Raw genomic sequence first — 22,395 nt, 5'->3', positions numbered from 1 at the left:
TCTCCGTTGCCTGGAATCTGGTCAGCCATTTGGCTTTTCAAGTTGCCGGCACAGTCGAAACCCCCAAAAGGGAGTTCTCTCAAAATGTCAAGTCTGATGTTTCAATAACGAGTCGTTGATAAAAGTAGCAAGTTTATTGTAACATATTGCAAGACTGGTCGACAGAGATTGAGAGAACTGGCGAGCATATACAGAGGGCAAACATTTAAGGTACAGATCAGAGGAATTCCTACGGGGGGGGGCCTCCTAAGCGAGCACATTCACACATCGTTGTTACTTTATCGTTCTCAGGCCTGGCTGGCCTTGGGCACTTCCTTGGTACCCATTATCTTTGAGAAGGCACAGTAATCTTTTTCTCATAGCTAGTTGCAGAGCTTGGCTACATAACAAAGGGGAAGGAGGGGGGGAAGGAGAGATTGAGCTAGCAGCACTTGAATACAGTATGGCTTTTACCCAGGAGTCATTTCCTGAACCAAAGTTTGAACCAGAGTTGAAAATCTATGCTAGTAAAACATAACTCAGACTTGACACTTGAGTTCAGCATATCGTGATAAGTTAAAATCGTTAACTCTTCTCTTGTGCTTATCATAAAAGGCATTAATTGGTGACATCGTTGTTGAGGTCAATGGACTAATTCTTATTTTTTAAAGAGTTCCAAGTCCTGAGTAAACTGTCTGATAACATTGTCCTTAAGGACACATTTTCTCCTTTTAGTCCAAATGGCATTGTGTAACCGTTCTGTCAGATCTGTTGCTTCTAATTTAATAAATCTGTTCATTTGGGTTTTTAATCCAATCCACAATCCCAAGTCAGACATACTGCTTGATAATACAGCTTTAAATAAGGCCTCCTCTTTTCTTCTCATCTTGTAAAACTTTAAATCTAATTCTTCTTTTTTTGCCATTCCATATAAATATATTGATTTGCTTTTGCCAGTCTTTCAAAGTTTTCTCTTGCATATTAATTGGCATCATCTGGAATAAGAAGTTTATTTTTGGCAGTATATTCATCTTAAATGTAGAGATTCTTCCTAACCAGGATAGATTCCGTTTGGACCATCTTGCCGTGTCTCTTTGTATTTTCTTCCAAACTGTCTCATAATTGAGTTTAAATAATTTATCCTTTTGGCCAGTAGAGTTTATGCCCAAATATTTGACTGGAGTTGTTGTTACTTTACATCCTGTAATTTTCTTGATGTTGTCTTCTTGTTGCTTTGTTAAAAATCTAGAAATCATTCTAGTCTTATTAATTTTGAAAACGGCGAAGTGATTGAATTTCATTATTCTGTCACATGGTGAATCATTATTCGCAGGTTAATGATTGTCATAACAGCGTCAGCATAGCATTTCTGTTTGAATTTTTCTCCATCTGCTTTCAACCCTGTTATCAAAAAGTCTTGTCTCACTTTCGCGGCAAAAACTTCCATTGCGAAAATAAACAATAATGGAGATAATGGACAACCTTGTCTAGTTCCGTTTTCAATTGAATATCCATCTGTTTTAATATTCCATTAATTAGAATTTTTGCATTTTGTTTGGAATATATTCCAGGAATCCAATTTTTAAATTTGGGCCCAGAATCCAGGTATTGTAGAACTTTTTGTAAAAAATGGCAAGAAATGTTGTCAAATGCTTTTTCAGTGTCTAGGAAGATAAAAGTTGCTTTTTGACATTTCCATCAATTACAAAATGAATATTGTTTTTCATTAACTTTCTGCCATTATAGAGGTATAAAGTTTATATTCCACATTTAATAAAGAAATTGGTCTATAAGATTGAGGGTACAGTGGGTCATTTCCTTTGTAAATCAAAGTAATATGGGCTTCTTGCCAACTCTGTGTCAGTGTCTTGTCTTCAGATATATTCATTACCTTTTGCAGTGGTATTGCTATTTCTTCCAAGCACTTGTCCTTTTTCAATTTTGAAATTGCTTGAGAAATCTCTTGTACTGTAATGTTTTTATTTAAAATATCTTTGTCCTCTGAAGTGAATTTTGGCAAAGATGCATCTTTAATATGTTCTTTCAGTTCTTTTACAGTTAAGATTTCTGTCTTATAAAGTTGTGAGAAGAAAGAGAAACCGCTTTTGTATTTCACTTTCCATTGTGTAATGCCATGTTGGGTCTTAACACCTATTATGATTCTCCTTTCAGATTATTTTCTTAAGCAGTGTGCTGAAAAACGACCAGGTTTATTTGCACGGTCAAAGTACTTTAGTGTCATTAAGTTTAATTTCTTCTGCAAGTCTAGTCTGAAGCATATTTAATTGTGCTTTTAATTGCTTAATTTCTGTTAGACTCTGTTTTCTTGGAGTTTTTTTTTATGCTGAGCTTCTAGACCAGGGGCGTTGAGCTCATTTGTTATGAGGGCTGTATCTGACATAAATGAGAGACCTTGTTGGGCCGGGCCATGTCGGACTTGGCCATGTGTGTACCTATTTAAGATTAGGTAGCAGAGATAGAGACTTTATAAAGCACACAGACAAATATATATATATTTAAAAAAATAAAACATTAGCACTCGTTGGTTTCAAAGGTGCTTTCTTTGTATTTGTTGCCTCCCCCCTTCCTCCCCAAGGGAGGAGCCTCAGCCAATGGAGAAAATAGAGGTTTTGCAAAGCAAGCTGTTACGAAAAAGAAAACAAGATATAGGGAGAAGGAAGCAGATGACAGCCAGTTGCTCGAGGGCCTGATAGGAGCCTTCCGGGGACCTGATTCAGCCCCTGAACCGCATGTTTGACACCCTGTTCTAGACTTTGAATCCCCTTCCAATAATTTTGCTATTTTTTCTCCCTTCTCCTTTTTCTTCCTAGAGACAATAGCTTTAACGTTTCCTTTAATGAAAGCTTTACTTGCTTCCCAAACTGTCATTAAGTCTCAGTAAAATTCAGTTTATTGAATTCCCTCAAATCTTTCTTGCAGCAATATATTGAACATATGAAGCTGCCTTATACTGAATCAGACCCTCGGTTCATCAAAGTCAGTATTGTCTTCTCAGACTGGCAGCGGCTCTCCAGGGTCTCAAGCTGAGGTTTTTCACACCTATTTGGCCTGGACCCTTTTTTGGAGATGCCAGGGATCGAACCTGGGTCCTTCTGCTTCCCAAGCAGATGCTCTACCACTGAGCCACCGTCCCTCCCCCCCCCCCCTATTGTCATCCATTCTCCATCTTCTCTTGTTAGTTTTTCTCCATGCCAAACCATTAACAAAGGATTATGGTCAGCAAAAATCCTTGGTAATATTTCAGCCTTCTTTAGATGCATAACTTGGGTTTTGGAGGTCCAGCACATATCAATCCTAGAATATGTTTGATACCTGTCAGAGAAAAAGGTATAGCCTTCGATACTTGGATTTAGAACTCTCCAGACATCAATTAAACAAAATGTGTCCATCTTTGTGGTTTTCCTTGATGTTTTATTTTAAAAATTGCATTTCCAAATCCTATTTTTCTCCTGCCTTGCCATTTTAAAACAAAACATTGCAAGAATTTTAAGCATGTTTGTATTTTAATTTTTAAAAATAATATATTTAATTGTGTTTGTGTCTTTTAGTTTATATCACTGCTACCTCACGTTACATGACACACATGGCCCAGCCCCACAAAGTCCCATTTGTGTCAGATTCAGCCTTCCTAATAAATGAATTTGACACCCAAGATCTAAGGTGTCCCCAAGCGAGCAGCCCTTGGGCTCCTGGCCTGTCTGTATCACTGATACTTAACCTTTAAAATACAATATGCAGTCTGATCGCTGAATAACCTCCCACAGCCACAAGTTAAAAAATAGTAAATAACAGCTGCTCTTGAGGTGAGGCACCTCTATGTAGGCATATATATGATATAGGCATAATTGTGAGACCCGTATTCCTGATGCTAGGTTTCATTTCTGTTTGCTGTGTGAAGTGGCACCCCATCCACATTTGATTCGCTGCATTAAGAACAGCTTTGTGAACTCTCTAGCAATGGTAATGGATTGGGTAATGGATTGCAAGCAGGCTCAGGGCTGTTTACAACATATAGTCCAACACTAAGATCATACAGATTATAAAGCGATTCATTAAAACATCAATTTGAACAATTAAAATTTAGTCAACTCATTCCAATATCTACTAATAGCGCATGAATAATCTCTCTTTTCAGTGTCTGTTGGGCTTATGCCAGCAATGGCGGGATACATTCTGCATAAACAGATCACTGAATTCAGGTGCCCAAGATGTAAATTAGAGCTATAGATGCTTGAGCAACTAAGTACACTTATTAAATTCAGTTGACGAGGCTGACTTAGTCCAGCAATCTTAACAGATGGGGAACTTGCTTAGATTGGTGATCCCCGGTGTGACATTTGCTTCTTTGACAAAGTATTTCTTTCCCAAAGCAAATAACCAGCCCTACTTATTGAACCCAAGAAGCATTGCTGGGTTTTGGGGGTTTTGTTCTTCTTTTTTTTTTTTTTTGAGATGCCATTCAGAAACAGATGCCGATCATAGTAGGATTCTTGGGTAGCAACCTCCCATCGTTTTGTGATTGGCTCCAGCATCCTGTGGCAGCCATTTTGTGATGGCACCAACTCTTTGCTTCCAAAATGCTGAAAAGTCAATACAGGCTCAAACAAGACTGACCTAGAATGTTGGGCTTGTAGATTCAGTTGATAGTCTTTATTTTCTTGGTCACTCCTAAATTGCAAATTGTTTCCTTCCTTATCATTAGTAAGCTAACGCAGATTGTTTTTGCAATGAGTATTGGGGAAAATTTTGCATAGCCCAGTAATTACTAAGGCTAAGAAGTTGTACTGTTTCCTTAATTCTATTATAAATAATTACAAATATCTTGCATGATAACAAAAAATCTCTTAATTTCTAGATGCCTGATTTGGCACTTGGTATTATCTGTTTAATTTATATTTTCAGTTTATCTTCTTTCTCTCTATGTATAAATACTGTCTCCGCTTTGTCTTCTGCAGATTTCTTTGACCCGCCGTTTTCTTCCTTGGGTTTTCCAAATAAACAGGTGGTCCAAATGAACAGATCATCTTTGTATAAATGATGTTCTTGTCTCTCATTGGATCCATTTTGTATTCTGAACTAGTATTATTGAATGCTTTACTGAAGTCCAGTGTACACATAAAAATGTATACCCTAAATAAAACCTTGTTAGTCTTAAAGGTGCCATGGGACTTGAACTATGTTCTGCTCCTTCAGACCAATATATCCATCTGAATGTGATGATCTATTAGATTTCCTAGTGAAACAGTCTTTTAAAAATCTGATTAGCATAATATGATCAGCTTCAGTGAACCCATGCTGCTTTGTATCCTTTCTTTCAAATCTCTGCTAAAGTCTCATACATAAGAATAAATAAATTACCAGTCCCAACTTTTACTAACCCTGGCTGCCCTTTCATGCTACACGAATGCCTCAAACAACAGATCCAGTTCTTTGTTGGAGGGTCTCAGAACATTTCTTGCCACAGACTGCCACTCAAGTAGATGTTGATTCAAAACCGCTTCGAACAAATAGAAAACAAGGGTATAAATATATTTTAAAACATTTAGAGACACTCTTGACTTTAATTGTGGTTTTAGGTTTTGTTTTTTTAATAATCATTTTATTTATATTGTTAGCTGCCTTGAGTTCCTCAAGGTAATAAGATGACCAATAAATAATAAAATTTAACCAGTGGCCTATGTAAGTGTTATATCCGTACTAGCAATAGATATTGGAACTGAAAAATTTGATAGGGGAAAAAAATCAACTGTGGTTTAAATGTTCAAACAAATTTAAGCTTTTGTACGGAAAGAATTTTTGTTGGGATAATATGAACAAAGTGGGTTGGATTCCACCAACTTTTCCTATCAATTTTGCCTTGTTTGCTTCCTTTCTGCAGCCTCCGTGCCCCCCCCCCATCATAGCCTTTTTCATGCACATGCCATTATGATCACCAAGCTTAGTTTTTTTGTGGTCAGAGGACCTCTACTGCTTTTTTCATAAGCTGAAAGAGTGATTTGATCCAGCCTTAAGATGTGCACTTTTTTACATTGTATCACAGAGCAATCCTACTACTCAAGTCAGCTCAGTGGGACTTATTCCCAAGATTGTTCTGTAATTGTAAGGAAAAACTGTTGGCACACTAATTTTAGCACACTCAAAGAGCTGCACAGTGTGCTGAGAGTGTGAGTGTCCAGTAATGTGCTTTGAAAGATTTTAACCATTCCACAGAGTACCTCAGTTTTTACTGTCAGCTCTCTGTGGCATCACTTGCATTATTTATTATCAGACGGGTGATTACAATTTCCACTCCCGCCATGTGAGAAGAGGAATAGAAATAAGAATTTTAATTGAGGTTTTGATTTGAGCAACCTTGCTCCATCAGGTGAATTCATAACTTTTTTATTGTTGTATTCTTTGCAAGTCAGTAAAGCATGCATGTGTACTCCCACAATCCCCAGGGATAGTGACCGGCAAAACATCGCAGTTTTGAAACAGCTAAGCTTGTTTGATATTATATTAGTCGTAACAGCCCGTCACTGGGAGAAGCCATGTTGGATCAGGCCAATGGCCCATCCAGTCCAACACTCTGTGTAACATAAGACTATAAGAGAAGCCATGTTGGATCAGGCCTATGGCCCATCCAGTCCAACACTCTGTGTCACATAAGAACATAAGAGAAGCCATGTTGGATCAGGCCAGTGGCCCCTCCAGTCCAACACTCTGTGTCACATAAGAACATAAGAGAAGCCATGTTGGATCAGGCCAGTGGCCCATCCAGTCCAACACTCTGTGTCACATAAGAACATAAGAGAAGCCATGTTGGGTCAGGCCAATTGCCCATCCAGTCCAACACTCTGTGTCACAGAAAAACATAAGAGAAGCCATGTTGGATCATGCCAGTGGCCCATCCAGTCCAACACTCTGTGTCACAGAAAAACATAAGAGAAGCCATGTTGGATCAGGCCAGTGGCCCCTCCAGTCCAACACTCTGTGTCACATAAGAACATAAGAGAAGCCATGTTGGATCAGGCCAATGGCCCATCCAGTCCAACACTCGGTGTCACAGAAGAACATAAGAGAAGCCATGTTGGATCAGGCCAATGGCCCATCCAGTCCAACACTGTGTGTCACATAAGAACATAAGAGAAGCCCTGTTGGATCAGGCCACTGGCCCATCCAGTCCAACACTCTGTGTCACATAAGAACATAAGAGAAGCCCTGTTGGATCAGGCCAATGGCCCATCCAGTCCAACACTCTGTGTCACACAGTGGCAAAAAATTTTATACATACACACACACTGTGGCTAAGTTGCAGCTGACCTGCGACCACACTGTAGCATTTCAAGGCAAGAGAGGCCCAGAGGTGGGTTGCTGTCGCCTACGGCTGCATCCCAATCCTGGACCTCCTTGCTGGTCTCCCATTCAAACCCTGACCGGAGCTGATTCTGCTCAGCTTCTAAGATCTGATGAGATTGGACTAGCTCACTGTCAGTTTTATAAAATAACAAAGCTTCATAATGAATGTTTTTTGCACAAAAGTAGTATGTTGGGGAAAAAGTTCCTTTCAAATACTTTCTTTCCCATATCCATGGCGGAAACACGTGTAGCTGTTAATCCCTTTCTTGAATTTTGCTACCTTAGCTGTTCCTTGAGTGTCATCCTCCGTATTAACAGATATACTGTAAAACCATTGCTAGTGAGCACATTATTTCTTGGGCCAGCTGCTCTTTGAATGGAGAGTGCTGGCTTGCTTTGCCTTTTCATCTGAGATGTAAGTCTCTGAATTTTTAATCCTGTACCCATATACCTCTACCCTCCTCAGGAAGAAATTTCTAAATTGAGTATTAGTATGGACTTACAATAGTTGCTGCCTAAATTATTAGAATCCTGAACACAGTTACTGCCCTGGAATGGCTCAGTTAGCTGTCATCAGGCCTTCTCAGTTGTGGCCCCTACCCTGTGGGTTTCACTCTTGGATGACTCCTGTGCCCTGCCAGATGTGTTTAGTTTCTGCATGGCCTGAAAGGCTGAATCCCCTTTGGAGGGGAACTGCATGTTTGGGCTGTTTCAATAATGGTACGGTGATATTTTAATGTTAATATTTAATATTTGTTATTTGCTTTTATGCTGTTTTTACCTTGCTGGTTTTAATGCTGTAAGTTGCCACGAGACCCTTTAGGGCAAGCAGTGACTAAAAAAACCTAATAAAATAAAATTCAGGTTGGATGGTACAAAATTCAAATGGGCTGTGGGAGCAGATCTTTCGCGTCATGATGTTATGACCTGATCTTGTAGGTGTTCTTGTATGCAAGGTAAATAGCTTTACTTTAGTGTTATTGTTAGGTTCGAGGTTATTCCTTAGGAAGAAGCAATCAGCAGTGGAGCAAATACAAAAAGCTCAGGTCAAAGCTCTCTGAGATGGATCAAAAGAGGTCACCATGTTAGTCTCTCTAGCAGTAGAAAAGAGCAAGAGTCCAGAAGCAGATTAAACAAAATTTGTGGCTCAGTATGAGCTTTCATGAGGCACTGCTTACTTTTCGGATACAGCTAGAATGTAGAGTTACACCTGCTGCTGTCATTTGGCATCTGAAATCGCACCTCTCTCCAAGATATAAGGACAGATGGACTCACATTCTAGCTGTACCTGAAGACAGCCGTGACTCATGAAAGCTCACCCCCTGCCACCAACATTGTTGGTCTTTAAGGACTCTTTAAGAGCTGCTGGACTCTTGTTCTTTTCTAAAGCTCCCTTCATCAGATATGAGTTGGAGTAGAAATCTCTTGATTCCTTATAAGCCAGTCAGAATGTGGGAGATGCGTTGTGAAGGAGGACTTGAGGATGCGCAGGGGCAGTGTGCATTTGGTAGTCTTTATATTAACAGTGTTTGAGATAAATTCGAGGCTACACAGCAAGATGTGGAGTCAGCAAATACCAAACTGGGTTGCTTGGCCATTGGGAGAAAGGGGGGGGGGCAGCCTTTGAATAAACCCTTTAGTGCGGTTGCTGCTTCTCATCCCATTGTGGCTGCATTCCCCAGTACTCACTATAAGTTTTAGGCAAATGAATGTGCTGCTAGAGCAGTGGCAAAGCTCCTTAGTTTTTTGTAAACGCGAGGTGAATATTTATATACAAAAAGTTAATGTGAAAATTGATATTGTGTTGTGATCAAGGACTACTGGCACCTTGCAGACTATTACATTCCACAGCAATGCGGTATGCATAATTTAAAATAGGCAGGGGCAGTCCAATCCAGACATAAGTGGCGGCGTGGCTGCCGCGCCGCTAGTAGACTTCCTGAGGGCTTCGGCACGCTGGAGCGTGGGGAGGGGAGAGGCATAGCTTGCCGTGAGGGGGATGGTTGCCATGGCAACACCACTGGCGTAGACACAAGGGAGGTGGAGGCAGCCAGAGGGGAGAGCCAGCCCCCTCGCATTGACCAGTCTTGGCGCATGCGCCGCGGCTCATGACTGTCAGGGATGGGGAGAGGCGGCCCCAGAGAGGCTGATAGCCATCCCCAACCCGCCCCCAAACAGAGAATGGAGGCAATGATGGGCAGACCATCACAGGCAAAGGAGAGGCATCCCACCAACACGGGGAGGGAACAGGAGTGAGGCTGGGCGTGCACGCACGAGAAGCCTGGCTTGGTGGTGAGGTGGGGGTGGGGGCGAGACAGGGCCGCATGGGACCACAGAGGTGTCAATCCCCTCACACCCTCCCGCTGTCAGAGACTCTGCCAATGGCAGGCAGACAAGCAGGAAGTACCAAGTGCAGGAGTTCGCTGTCATAGACAGCGACTGGAATGTGTGTCTGGGAGTGAGCAGCCCAGCAGCAGACACCCCCCCCCAGAGACCCCCTGTGTTGTGCTGATGCCCCCTGCCATGTGCACGGAACACCTCCCCTGGGGGCCGCGGAACCCAGAGTGTGAGTGCAGCAGCTGCAGAATCCACTTCATCAGCCCCCCCCCCCTTAGTACCCTGTGCACAACAGCCCTGTGGGGCCGGGTAGGCTGTCATCCCGGGCAGGCTGAGGGGTGGCACTCTCCTCCCCTGTCCAGCCACACGGGGGGGGTTATTGTGGCAGCTCATAGACCATTCCCCCCCAAAAAAATCAAGTATGCCCACCCTCCCAGGCATTCCCTCAGAGAGACCACTGACCGGGGGGGAATTGCCCAGGGAACATGCAAGAGATGCCAAGCAGGAGAGACAGCAGAGGGCACGGCTTAGACTTTATTTTTCTGGAACAGAGTGCGATAGTCTCCCTGGCAAGTCAAAGATACTGTCAGCGCAACTGCGAGGTGCAGAAGCCGTCACCAACATGCCTGCCTGTCCCTCACTCTAAGTCTGCATGGCTGGGAGCTCGCCGGCAGAGCTTCCTACCATGCGCTACTCTTCCTAACAACTGAGTTGTACGAGGCCAGAGTGGAAGGATTTCTAGGAGGGGGGAGACCGGATTGGGTGCTGGGGAGGGGTCTCGTCAGCCTGAGGCACGAGGGGATTGGCGAGGCAATCACGCCGCTCCCTAAGGGTTTGCGAGCTTCCGCAGCGGCGGAGGCGATCTTTTTTTTTGTTTGTTTCAATGAGTGCCTATGGGACATGGTGCTATTTTTCCCGGCGTACAGTTGCACCTCTCGGGGGGGGGGCATGTCATGCTCAGGAAGCTGCCTAAGCCTGGCCTTGCCCCCAACTCCACTCCCTCTGCCTGAACGCCGCGCTCCACCTCACTTCTGCCCACTCTTGGGCGCAGCCCTCAGGCACCGCTGCCCTCGGGCAGAGCGGCTCTCTGCCAACCCCCTGCCCACGTAACTCCCCCCCACTGTGGTGGCGCCGGTCGTACGTTGGTGCAAACTCTCCCTGCGCCCACGTAGCGGCTTGTCTGCTCCCAAAAGCTTTCCGCTCCCCCCCCCCCTTTCTGGATTGTGCTGCTAGTGCCTTAAACTAGGTTTAACTAGCTTTTTTCTATAATAGTAAACAGTTTATAGGAGCCCCGTGGCACAGAGTGGTAAGTTGCAGTACTGCAGTCCAAGCTCTGCTCATGACCTGAGTTTGATCCCAGTGGCTAACTCAGCCTTCCATCCTTCTGACGTCAGTAAAATGAGTACCCAGCTTGCTGGGGGTAAAGTGTAGATGGCTGGGGAAGGCAGTGGCAAAACACCCCATAAAAGTCTGCCATGAAAACGTCCGGATGTGACATCACCCCATGGGTCGGTAACGACCTGGTGCTTGCATGGGGGCTATCTTTACTTTTAAACAGTTTATAGCTTGGCAAAAACCTAGCAAACTTCAGATGTGGGACTTCTTTTCCCCCTCTGACTGTAGTGGAAATATTGCATATAGCTGGCCTGATCAACACCAAATGTTATTAACCTCCCAACTACCCTATTTCTGACTGTATATCTTAATTAGTAATATATCTTAATTAATGAAAAAACTTCCAGGATCAATGTTTCAGTTCTTTGTTTTTTTCGCTTTTTTGTTTTAACCTTGCAGTATAAAACTGGAAATTCCTTTGCCTGAATGGATTTCAAAAGTAGCTCTCTGCTGTTAACCAAAAAGAGTGTCAATCACATAAAAATGAAGCAAGTACCAGAAATCCTTGGAAGCCCTACAGGGAAAACACAGAACTGTGAAGTGAATCGTGAATGTTCAGTCTACTTGGGCAAAGCGCATCTTTCTGCCACACTACAGGAGGATGTTGTGCCGAAATACAATGGGCACGATGCTCTCCCATTTATCCCATCAGACAAGCTGAAAGACCTAACTTCCCGTGTGTTTAATGGAGAATCGGGAGCACAAGATACCAAGCTGCGTTTTGAGTCACAGGATATAAAAGAAGCTGGGACGCCACCTAACACTACTCCTGCCAAAAACGGCTCTCCAGAGATTAAACTGAAAATCACTAAGACTTACATGAATGGAAAGCCTCTCTTTGAGTCTTCAATCTGTGGCGACAATGGAATAGATCTATCTCCAGCAGAGGAGAACCAGCAAAAACCAGGGAACAAGGAGAGGAGGAACAGAAAAAGGAGCATCAAGTATGACTCTGTGCTTGAACAGAGCTTTGGCGGAGCAGCATTAATCTCAAAGACAAGAAGTCCCTCTGGCAAGAAGGTACCGCGTTTTGGTTTTTTTTTTGTTATTTACTAACTCTGCTGATAGGCTGATTGTGGTTTATGTGAATTAATGTTAAGGACGATGTTTAAAAAAAAAAGCAAGTTGCCTTCAAATTGGTCCTTGCTCAGATGCTAGTTGACAGCTGTAAAAATAAATGGAAGTGTGAATGCTGTTGGGATCGCTGCCCTGGAAGTTACTCTGCTTTGGTGGTGGTGTTGTATTTATAAATTGCCCGATCCCTACTACTGCAGGGCTCTGGGCAATGTACAATATATATAAAACCACAACAAAATAAAAATCAGTTAAAATCAATTTACAGAACCATTGTAACAGTCCAATGACGACTAATAGCCCCAATTTCAATGGCCGGCTCCATTCATAGTCAGGGAGGAAGAGAGCAAAATAGGTGGAAATAATAGAGAAGGGTGCCAGGCAGATGGAAACTGTCACTGTCTTTAGCCTGGTGGAACATCTCTGTTTTGCAGGCCCTGAAAAATTGCATTAGATCATGCAGGGCCCAGATGGTACTTGACAGAGAGTTCCAACCACGTTGGGGCCAGAGCCGAGAACACCGTAGCCCTGGTCGAGGACAGCCAGATGTCTTTAGGGCTGGGGACCACCAGCAAGTTGTTGTCTAAAAAGCACAATGCTCTCCTTGGGACATAATAGAGGAGACAATCCCATGGGTACGTTGGTCCCTGACTGCTCAGGGCCTTATAGGTCAATAACAAAACCTTGAACTTGGCTTGGTGTTCAACCGGGAGCCAATGTAGCAGGTTAGTGACCATCACACCAAGTTCTCCTATTTCCTCAGACTCAGTGCTAGGAGTTGGCTCTGCCTGTGGGTTGGTGTCTTAAGAAGAGGGTTGCAGGGGCAGCTCTTCCCATTGCTGTGGGATCAGGCTTTTCCTAGTTTCTTAGAACTTGTGTATGGGGAGAGTGTAAATGTGCTTTGCATATTGGTAGTGAACTTGAGAATTGTGGTAGATTTTGTTTGACGGTTATTAAGAGAACAGGGTAAATGGTGTTTAAAAAGAAGGTTGTTTCTAAGTTCTAGGCTTGGCAAGCATAAGATTTCTGTCCAGGATAGGGGTCTGAGAGGAGCATTACAGAGAGGGCAACCAAAGCTATTACGGGGTTAAAACATCTTCCCTATGAGGAAAGTCTGAAAAGTCTGGGACTTTGGAGTTAAGAAAAGAGACAATAAAATTATGCGTAGGGGAGGGGGAAGTTGACAGAACTTTTTCTTTCCCCAAATACTTGAACTTGAGAGCATCCAATGAAGCTGAGAGCCAGTAGGTTCAGGACAAAAATGCTACTTTATATAGAGAGCGATTGAAATGTTGAATTTGCTGCCAGAGGATATGTAGTGACAGCCACAGGAGTAAACAGCTTTAAAAAGGAGATCAGTTCATGGAGGATAGGTCTACCATTGGCTGCTAGCCACGGTGACTGAGGGGAACCTCCACATTCAGAGGAAGTAAACCTCTGAATCCCAGAGCCAGGAAGGAACGTCAGGGGGAAGGCCTGGGCCTCTATGCCCTGTTGTTGGTTGTCCAAAGGAATTGGTTGACTGCTATGTGAGAAAGGTTGCTGGACTAGATGGCCAACCAGTCTGATCCAGCAAGGCTCTTTTTATGTTCTATCAGTAGTTCCTAGCCATAGTGACTGAGGGAAACCTCCACATTTAGAGGAAGTAAACCTCTGAATCCCAGAGCCAGGAAGGAACGTCAGGGGGAAGGCCTGGGCCTCTTGTGTCCTGTCGTTGGCTGTCCAGAGGAACTGGTTGGCCACTGTGTGAGATAGGATGCTGGACTAGATGGACTGTTAGTCTAATCCAGCAGGGCTCTTCTTATGTTCGCTGGACTTGACACCCGATAAAGTTTCTCATTCTTTTCCAGCTGCTTTCTGGATGGAGCAGGGACCGTGACTAATAAAAAAAAGGAGAAGGGTGGGTTTCAACTTTTCCCATCTGGGTAGGTCAAAGCCAGTAAGATTTTTATCACTATCAGGAGGTGATTGCATTTAGCATTCCATGATAGTGCAAGAGTCGTTTGTCCATATAGTTTAACATCCCAGTGGGCTGGTCATCACAGAGCACCCCCCCCCCCCCACTGGGGATGTGGGGAGAAGATCAAAGGCCCTTCAGAGCAGTTTGCCAGCTCCGGAGTTGTGCAGCCGGTGTGAATTCCTCCACATTCTTTCAGGTGAGGGATGTGTGGCAGTGGGAAAGGGTTAAGATCTTTTCCAGGGTTGTTTTGGCCTTCCACTCGATGCCTTGAGCTCTTTGGGGAAAAGTTTGAAAAGGCATTGTTTGGGAGAGTGGGATTTTAAACTGTTGGCATTTCCCTTATAATGCCGCCGACAGTAGGTCTGCCGTGTTTTAAACAGGGCTGTCTGCGATTTCAAGTTTTTAGTGGTTTTTTTCCTTCATTCCAAGACTGGAAGGAAGACTCCATGTATGTTCAAGAACTGCTGGAGGGGGATAGGCAACTTCACCCCAAGCACTGAACTCTGTTTCTTGCACCTGACTGAAAACTTTTAGAGTCTAGACAGAAGGCAAGTGAAAAAAACTCTTTATTTCTAGGTTTGGATTTAGGTGCAATGGAAGCTGGCTCTCTGTACAGGCAGTACCATGTCAGTTGGAGGAGATGTCCTGTTTTTCAGTGATCACCGTAGACAGAGCTCCCTGGAAATGCTAGCATATTGGGGTGAGGGCTTATAGTAGCCCCCCCCCCCCGATTGATTATTTATTTATTTATTTGGTTCAATTTGTTGGCCACCCTTCCCTGGAAACGAGTCTGGGCAGCTTACATCAGAGACGAATACAATAGATAATGCAATTCTCTCTCTCTTGGCTTGACTTCGCAAACGAAGATTTAAGAAGGGTGCAGTAGTCACGTCTGCTGCAGGCTCGCTGGTGGCTGACAAGACCAATGCGGGACAGGCAGATCCGGCCGCAGCGGCTGCAGGGAAAAGTCTGATTTGGGGTTGGTGCTGTAGCAGTGCGATTCTTCCTCAATCTCCTTTTGTCCTCAAGACCAGCTATGCGTGCGTTCTCAAAGGAAGAGACAGCCTGGTGGATGGTGTGCCTCCATGCTTTGCGATCTGAGGCTAGGTCAGACCACTGGTGATGGTTGATACGACAGGTGCCAAGGGATTTCTTCAATGCAATTAAAACAACATTAAAATACTAAAAACATCTGCACTAGAACAATATAATATCCAGATGACAAAAGAATTTCAGTATCCATCAGTCCCCTGGGTAGAGGGTATGTGGGGGAGGTGGGGGGGGGCTATGTTAGACTGTCACTGTTCTCAACCAAATGCCTGGTGGAACAACTCTGCCTTGCAAGCCCTATGGAAACATAGTAAATCCTGTAGGGCACAGCTATTTTCCAACAGAGAGTTCCACCAGGCTGGCGACCAGGGCTCCAAAAGTCCTAGCCCTCATCAAAGACAGCTGGATCTCTCTCAGGCCAAAGGAAGGAAAGGAAAGGTCCCCTGTGCAAGTACCAGTCGATTCCGACTCTGGGGTGACACTGTTTTCACGGCAGTCCTTTTTATGGGGTGGGTTGCCATTGCCTTCCCCGGTCATTACACTTCCCCCCCAGCAAGCTGGGCACTCATTTTACTGACCTCGGAAGGATGGAAGGCTGAGTCACTTTCCCCCCAGCAAGCTGGGTACTCATTTTACTGACCTCGGAAGGATGGAAGGCTGAGTCAACCTCGAGCCAGCTACCTGAACCAGCTTCCGCTGGAATCGAACTCAGGTCATGAGCAGAGGGCTCCGACTGCAGTATCGCAGCTTTACCACTCTGCGCCACGGGGCTCATTAAAGGAAGGGGAGGCATTAAAACATGGCAGTGTATACTTGGTACATCTGGAGTTCTGCTGCCTCATTGTGTAAATAATCAAAACAGACATATTGGCCATTGATTTCCATTGGCCTTTAAAAAGCATGACATGTGTATGATAAAAAGCATGTGAGGTGTATGAAGCCTTGATTCTAAGTGGAGCCACATGGGAGAGGGGGGCTAACTGTGCAGCACCCCTTCCCACCTGTTTGTATTTTAAAGGAGTAATTGTTTAAAGAAATATTTCCCCACACCCGCCTCAAATGTTAGTAATGCACGGGTTTTGCTTAACAAAATGAGTGGCTAAACCCTTCCTCCTCTCCCCTTATAGGAATGCTCAGCCCTTTTAAGTGCTGATGGAGGTATAATGTTCTTTGTTACATCTTGCCGCTAGACTTCATCTAGTAACGTAGGAGCTGCTGCGGTGTGGTGCCTTCATATGATTCTAGAGTTATTATTATTCATGTCCATGTCGACATTCATTGCCCCAGTTTGAGCTGCTGAACTGTCAGTGTTAATCAGAGGAGCAGGGCTTTTTTTGCAAAAAAAAGTCCGGCTGGTTCTCATTTGCATATTAGGCCACACCGCCTGTCCTGGGAGCACGTGGCTGCTGCATAGTGGGTTGGGCCAGCTGGAGCCCTGGCCAGTCCAGGCAGAATTCCGCTCCTGTGGGCTCTGGCAGAAAAGAAGCTCTGCAGAGGAGGATGCTGAAGAGATTTGAGTACAGTGTGGGCTGTCTCCTGCTGCAGGTCTTAGAGGTACTAGACTAACCTGTTGGTCTACTTCAGGGGGCATGAATAAAATGAAGAACTGTCTCCTTGCTGAACAGTTTGCTTGTTAGAGCAACTGAGAAAGCTTGTCTCTAAAGAATAGTTGGAAAAGACCACTTATTTAGAACACTTAAATGCAGCCTGTACATAGAATCATAGAGTTGGAAAGGACCTCCAGAGTCATCCAGTCCAACCCCCTGCACAATGCAGGAAACTCACAAACACCTCTCTCTAAATTCACAGGATCCTCATTGCTGTCAGATGGCCAGCTAGCCTCTGTTTAAAACCTAGGAAGGAGAGCCCACTACCTCCTGAGGACGTCTGTTCCACTGAGGAACCGCTCTAGCAGTCAGGAAGTTCTTCATTAGTTCTTCCTAATGTTTAGATGGAAACTCTTTTGATTTAATTTCAAGCCCACAAAATATGCTCATCCCTATTTTTTTGGTCTACATTACATTACCTTACCCAAAATCTTCACCCACCCACCTCCGTATGTACGATCTTACCAGCCCACATTATTGCAGAGCTTTTTTTGCATGGCTGAACATTATACTCACAATGGTTTTGCAAGGGAGATTTTTGAATAGGCCCTACACTGATAGAATCTGCCCTTACGGCCTTAACAGGATGGATACATCCTTTCATGGACATGCTGGAATACAGTTTTTTGGGGGTTATGAGGGATATTAAGCTTTTATTCAACCAGTCACCCCCCCCCCCCCCAGTACTCCGTTCAGTTATAAGGATCCTAACATCATGCTAACAATCGCGAAATTTGTCTTAGTCCTAGCATCAAAAAAAGAAATAAATGTTTTCTGCTGCTCAAGATTCATAAATCAGTGAACTTCTAAGGGTACAAAAGGAAAGGATGCTATCACTTGGTGTGATTGGGACACTGTACCTCTATTGATACAGCCCCAAAATCGCATTTTCTTTTATAGCTACTGCATCACATTGCTGATTCACATTCAGAGTATAGTCCACTAAGACCTCTTGATCAGGGGTGGCCAAACCGTGACTCGGGAGCCACATGTGGCTCTTTCACATATATTGTATGGCTCTTGAAGCCGTCACTGCCCTGTCAGCCAGCTTGTCCTAGTCAAGCCAGCTGGCAAGTTGGAGAATGCATTTCTTTCTTGTTGCTTTCTTTCTTTCTTCCTCTCCCTCCCCAATCTATTTGCTTTCCTCCCTCCCTCCCTTTGTTCCTTCCTGTCCTGCAGCTCTCAAACATCTGATGTTCGTGTCTTGCAGCTCTCAGACATCTAATATTCGTGTCTTATGGCTCTCAGACATCTGGCATTTATTCTATCTGGCTCTTACATTAAGCAATTTTGCCCACCCCTTGGAATCATATCAGAAGCCTTACTGAAATCAAGATAAACAGTCTCTACAGCATTCCCCTAATCAGGCAAGGTAGTAACTTTTTCAAAAAAAGGATCAGGTTAGTCTGACATGACTTGTTCTTGAGAAACCCATGCTGGCTGTTAGTAATCACAGCTGTCCTTTCTCAGTACAAACTGACATGGGCATTTGCTCCATGTAAGGTCATCGTGCTAATCTATTCCCCTTTGTGTGCCTACCTGCTCAGAGACTGTGAAGAATAAGAAACCTGTTGGAGCTGATTCTCTACCCTCTCTCAACTGGGGTGGGATGGGAGGCGCTTCACTTCTAGTTTGCAGCAGAATTAGCTGAAGGACAAAGAAAGCTTCCCTCTTGCTTTGTTTTGCACTTGTTTTCAATTTTTTGTATATAACCCTTTCAAGATTTAATTCTGTAGCAAAGGGGAAATTAGTGAAGGATTTCACGAATTACAAACTAAGTTAATGAAGAATGGAACCAAACATCAAATAGGAACATTAGCAGTGTAAGTGTTGTTGTTTGATGCTATGTTTCATGCAGTTAGCTGCCCTGTGACGCAGAGTGGTAAAGCAGCAGTACTGCAGTACAGTGGTCTGAACTCTCTGCTTGCGACCTGAGTTCGATTCCGGCGGAAGCTGGATTCAGGTAGCCGGCTCAAAGTTGACTCAGCCTTCCATCCTTCCGAGGTCAGTAAAATGAGTACCCAGCTTGCTGGGAGGGAAGTGTAAAAGACTGGAGAAGGCAATGGCAAACCACCCCGTCAAAAGTCTGCCATGAAAACGTTGTGAAAGCAACGTCACCCCAGAGTCGGAAACGACTGGTGCTTGCACAGGGGACCTTCCCTTCCCTTCATGCAGTTATAGCTGCTTCCTCAAGGAGGTGCCACGATGCCACATGAAACAAAGAGAAGAATGGATGTTAACTTTTTAAAAGGTGGTATCTTTCTGTGGTTCTTCTGTGAAAGCCTGTCATGTCTGCTCTTAACACCTCACTTGAATTCTGGAGTGGTACTTCCAAGCAAATTGGCTTTGTCTCTTGGGTTTTTATCCATTACCCTAGTTTAACCACATTCATTTGTTTAACACAAACCTTGCTCAGGCAGTCATTGTGTAGAAGCTTGGTAAGATCTGATCCTCTCATTGAGTCTAGTCTAGGGATGTGCACTAATGGAAATACAAAATGAATTTTTCCTTGAACCAGGTTGGTTTGTGTATCGTACTGACCTGGGTCAGCTGATCACACCGTTTTGGAAAGGAAACAGCCATTTTATTTCGGTGGGTGGTTTGCTGCATTCCAGCGGTCTGGTCGCCCAGCACAGCCTAGTTCTGATCAATCAGTCTCTAGGCAATGCTGGAGGTGGACTTGAGGAGAGTCTGGAAACGCCCATAGGAGTTGCCCACGGCTTGATTGGCAGCTTTAGTTAACCAAGCACTGAGCTCCCATTATGCTGCCTGGGAGCAGATAACCACACACCATGACCTTGCAGTTTCACTTTTGCAGCAGCTGCAGAGAGATATACAGCCTTCGTTGTGAGAGAATTAGGAGCCTGCTGTGAAGAAGATTTTAGAAATCAAATTGAAATTGCTTACTTGCTTGCTGCTGGCTCTTGAGCTGGCTTAAGGGAGTACTTCCTTTCCCCTCACACAGTGCGACAATTTTTTAAGCACCTTCCTGGCTGCGAAGGTTTTTCTGTAGTCTCAGGGACCTGAGCTACACATGCTATTCCGTAGTAGTGCTGGCCGCCGTCTGCTCCGCTACTGCAGGGTGTTTGACTTTTCTTTTCTTGTTTTTATTTAAACAACATTGCTGGGGTCTTTCTTTACTTTATGGGAAAAAACACATCTCTTTCCAGCCACTCTCTACCATTTTTTGGTGGGGCGGGTTGCTTTTTCCTTTTCAGAAGAACACATCTTGCACGTTCTGCAGCTTCCCAAACTTCCAAAGCAAATGAACCGCAAATGGGTTCGGGAAACAAAACATTCATGACAAATCACAAACCACAGTTCATCCAATCCATCGAACCACTATTTTCTAGTTCATGCACATCTCTGGTCTGTTCTCATTCACTGATTCCACACCAGGGTGTGTGCCACCGTTGACGACCTTCTCGCTTTCTGCTTACATGTGTAATTCCTGAGATGGCAGTCAATATTATTGACCCCACATTTGTTCGCATTGGTGTGCCTGATATTGGGTTTCTTTTCTAGCATGTTATGTGTATAGAAAGGAGAAGGGGAGCTTTCCTTTTTTTTGAAAATATGTGAAACCATTGTATATGCTCTATTAAAACTGCCATGGGTACAAATTGAGGAGAAACAAAAAGACAGAATATAAATGAAGTGAATCAACACCAACCTTTCTTTGCGGCGAGAACCCAATGTGGCTTACATCCATCTTGATTTTTATCCTCTTCTTTTTTGCATAAATTGTGAAAGAATGCTTAACATATCCAGGCCCCACGTTGATGTAACATTCTCCTGTGATCTTGAAGCTCCAATCTCCTCCCCCCCCCCCTCACCATTCCAAAATGTCTTCTCTGACAGCAGATGGGATGAGAGCCAATGAAGGAGGACCCCTCCCCCCTGAAAGATGTGACTTACCCTCCAGTGGCTGAGGGTGGACAGCTGGGAGAAGGGGGTGAAGTGTAAAATCCTTTCCTGACATTCTTTTAAAATTACTTCCTGAGGTGGGAACTTGGGGGTTAAGGCGGTAAAGCAATGGGATTCAAGCAAGAATACATTATGTAATTGACAGTTTAATCCCATGCAAGTTTAGTATGCATGTTTGAGAGCCAGTGTGTTTGACTCCTCTCTCTACCTTGGAAGCTTTCTTGGTGACACACTTGCAGCCTAACCCTACCTCATGGGGTTGTTGTGAGGATGAAATAAAGGAGCGGAGAATGATGTATAAGTCTCTAGGTCCCCACTGAGGAGAAAGGCAGGGTGTAAATGAAGCGGATATTTTCAATCATTTTAATCAATCATTTTATTTATATCCCGCCCTCCCCGCCGAAGCAGGCTTATTTTAGAGTAAGCCTTACTGGACTCAGAGGGACTAATTCCTGAGTAAAAATTGAACAGATGCTCAGGCTGCTTGGTTGCAGTTCTGAGTATATTTACTGGAAATAAACCCATCAGCTGAGATCAGCTGGGAAACTGGAATTCCACCCACCTATCCAATTCAGATTTACCAAAGGCTCTGGGGTAAATTGTCATAGACTTACCAGTTCATTCAAGATTTTAAAGGTTATTTTAAAGGTGCATCCATTTCTACTCATTTCAGTTTTTCTTCTTATAGGGTTTTCTGGAAGGGCAGGGAAATTGGTCGAAATTCAAACTGTGATTGACATATTTGAGTAATGGATCTTTTTGAGATGCTGCTACAAGTCTGCACTTCTGTCAGACGATAACTGTAATGACATATACACTTTCCAGACTTTGATTATGTGTTTTGAAAATTTTCATTGGCTGCTTGTTAGATTCAGGGTGGCCCCCTGAGTCAACATGGCTTAGTTTGGGACTGTTCTAAGAGCACTAGGTATGGCATAGTACATTTACACAGTGGCAGGTCACCTGCAAATTATCTACTGGAATAGAAGATTCTGGTTAGTACTACACTTACCTTACATGCAAAGTTTAACGCTATTTGTGTTAAGCACATGGTACCGGAAAACTTCCTAGCTTCCCTTACAGATAGCACACAGCTCCAAGCATTGGGGTCATGCTTGTGAAATGAATGATAGCAGGAGGCAAATTCTTTGTCTCCTGGCTAAATCCAGGATCGAGTTAAATGAAAAGACTGGAAATGAGTTTTGCTGCTGTTGGATTTAACAATAAAGAAGCACTTTTCCGCCCTGCGCTATGCAAAGTGAAGTTTGCAAATGGGGTCCTGCAGGAGTTTACAGAGAATGAGCTCTCCCTCTTCTGCCTTACTGCTCCCGTACATGAAACATATAGATGTCTGTTTCTGCTAAGAAATGGTCTGCAAGCATTCAAGTTCCACCATCTGCCTTGCAACGGATCTGCACAATCAAAAACCCAGAAAGTTCCTGCTTGACAGACAAATAGCTGGAAACTCTTTTGATTTAATTTCAACCCACTGGTTCTGCTCCTACCTTCTGGGGCCACAGAAAATAATTCCACACCATCCTCTATATGACAGCCCTTCAAGTACTTGAAGATGGTGATCATATTACCTCTCAGCCGCCTCCTCTCCAGGTTAAACATGCCCAGCGCCTTCAACCTTTCTTCATAGGACCAGCTGAGGTCTTACCAGAGCAGAGTAAAGTGATACCATCACTTCACGTGATCTGGACA

At 43.9% G+C, this 22,395-nt stretch overlaps 1 protein-coding gene across 1 annotated transcript in view; it reads left to right on the top strand.

Moving 5' to 3' along the window:
- The window catches only part of NSD2 (nuclear receptor binding SET domain protein 2), a 118,880-nt gene that overhangs the window by 13,292 nt on the left and 83,193 nt on the right, over nt 1-22,395 (top strand). The window contains exon 2 of the mRNA XM_060236754.1: nt 11,470-12,090. Within this exon, the coding sequence (XP_060092737.1) occupies nt 11,497-12,090 (594 nt within the window). The 5' untranslated portion in view covers nt 11,470-11,496. The remainder of the gene's footprint in view (nt 1-11,469; nt 12,091-22,395) is intronic.

Source organism: Heteronotia binoei, chromosome 4 (genome assembly GCF_032191835.1).
Source record: "Heteronotia binoei isolate CCM8104 ecotype False Entrance Well chromosome 4, APGP_CSIRO_Hbin_v1, whole genome shotgun sequence".
NCBI classification, from domain to species: Eukaryota; Metazoa; Chordata; class Lepidosauria; order Squamata; family Gekkonidae; genus Heteronotia; species Heteronotia binoei.
This window is presented reverse-complemented; position numbering and strand designations above follow the sequence as displayed.